We start from the raw sequence: 1,433 nt of genomic DNA on the forward strand, positions 1-1,433 counted from the left end.
GGCAGCCCACGGGAAGGTGCGAGGAGTCCCAGGGACAGAGGGCTTTGGGTGGGGGGTGGTTCGGTGTCTGCTGAAGGGGGCTGGGCAAAGCCAGCTGGGATCCGGAATTTGCCCACCCAGGAGGCGCGAGCAGAACTGCTGGTTTATGGCTCATCTGAGCGATGGACCGGCCAGCAGCACAGCGCCCCCTAGTGCCACGCTGGGGCCAGCACTGCCTGCAAGCAGGGAGCCCCCTACTGAGCCCCCCACTCCACTTTCTGCAACACACCTCCGCCTGGGGCACTAGGCTCAGCACTGGCTCAGACGGGAGAGCCCCCATTCCTGAGCTTCCCACCCCACACCCTGCAGCACAGCACCCCCCAGCACTGCCCCGGGGCACTGGCATCAGAACTGGCTTGGGGGGGACAGCCCCCACCGCTGAGCCTCTCATTCCACTTCCTGCAGCGCAGCTCCCCCTGGGGCACTTGGCCCAGCGTCCCCTGCTGAGCCCCCCACCCTGTGGTATGGCCAAACCTCCCCTCCCCTGTCACCACAGAAGTCCCGCAGGTCCTGTGTGAGCAGGAGGGTGCAGGACCGGGAGTAGGGGGTGGGTGGGCTGGGACTCACTTCATGCCCTGCTGGAAGACGGAGTTCCTCCGGGTCTTGCAGATGATGAGGTCGGCCCACTGCACCACCACGATGCTGGCGAAGAAGGCCGTGTGGCATGTGAACTCCACCACCTTGCGCTGCTCGTAGGTCTGTGGGACAGGGATGGGACACTGGGCACGAGGGAAGGCAGCTGGCTCCGGGCCCCTCAGTCAGTTCCCTGTCCCCCAGCTGCAAGGGGGGCTGATGGGAGCACTGCGAATGCTGACGCGGGAGAAGTGGGGCCCCGCCTGCCCCCCGCCCCCGGCTCCGCACTCACCCACTCCTGCCCGTAGCTGTCCTCCAGGTCGTTTTTGGAGCGGTCGTCCCAGTCCAGACGGATGCCCAGCAGGGTGGACGGCAGGAACCCGTTCTCCGCCAAGATCACAAAGTAGGTGAAAAACCCGCCCAGGGCCTGGATCATACCTGGGGGGGATGGCAGGGTAGGGGGGAAGGGCCACAGAGAGAGAGAGGAGCAGAGACCCATAAATGCTCCTTCCTTCCTGGTTGTCCAGTACCAGCCCAAACTGCAAAGGAGCCATGGCTCTCCACGGACCCGCCCAGCACCCCGGCCACGCGGCACGGCCCATTGGCGCTGCATGCCGGCTCCCTCCCAAGCGGGGCGTGGCTCAGCTGACGGGCCAGAGCCCTGCGCAGGCTGGGTCGGCTGCAAGGACAAGGCCCTCGCCCCCAGGAGCCTCCTGTGCTGCAGACCGTTACCCCAGTAGAGCTGTGTGTCTCACCTGGATGGTGCCACCTCCAGCAGCACAGCGCCCCCTGCTGCCACGCTGGGGTACTGGTCAGTGCTA

The 1,433-nt window shown here is 66.3% G+C and overlaps 1 protein-coding gene across 1 annotated transcript in view; it reads right to left on the minus strand.

The window, feature by feature from the left end:
- The window catches only part of LOC112116535 (sodium/potassium-transporting ATPase subunit alpha-2), a 28,237-nt gene that overhangs the window by 1,395 nt on the left and 25,409 nt on the right, over positions 1-1,433 (minus strand). Inside the window, exons 18-19 of the mRNA XM_026658005.2 lie at positions 905-1,050; positions 605-737 (exon numbers count right to left, since the gene is read on the minus strand). Of these exons, the coding sequence (XP_026513790.1) occupies positions 605-737; positions 905-1,050 (279 nt within the window). The remainder of the gene's footprint in view (positions 1-604; positions 738-904; positions 1,051-1,433) is intronic.

This window comes from Terrapene carolina, unplaced genomic scaffold (genome assembly GCF_002925995.2).
Source record: "Terrapene carolina triunguis isolate 2854851 unplaced genomic scaffold, T_m_triunguis-2.0 Scaffold378, whole genome shotgun sequence".
Classification (NCBI taxonomy): domain Eukaryota; kingdom Metazoa; phylum Chordata; order Testudines; family Emydidae; genus Terrapene; species Terrapene triunguis.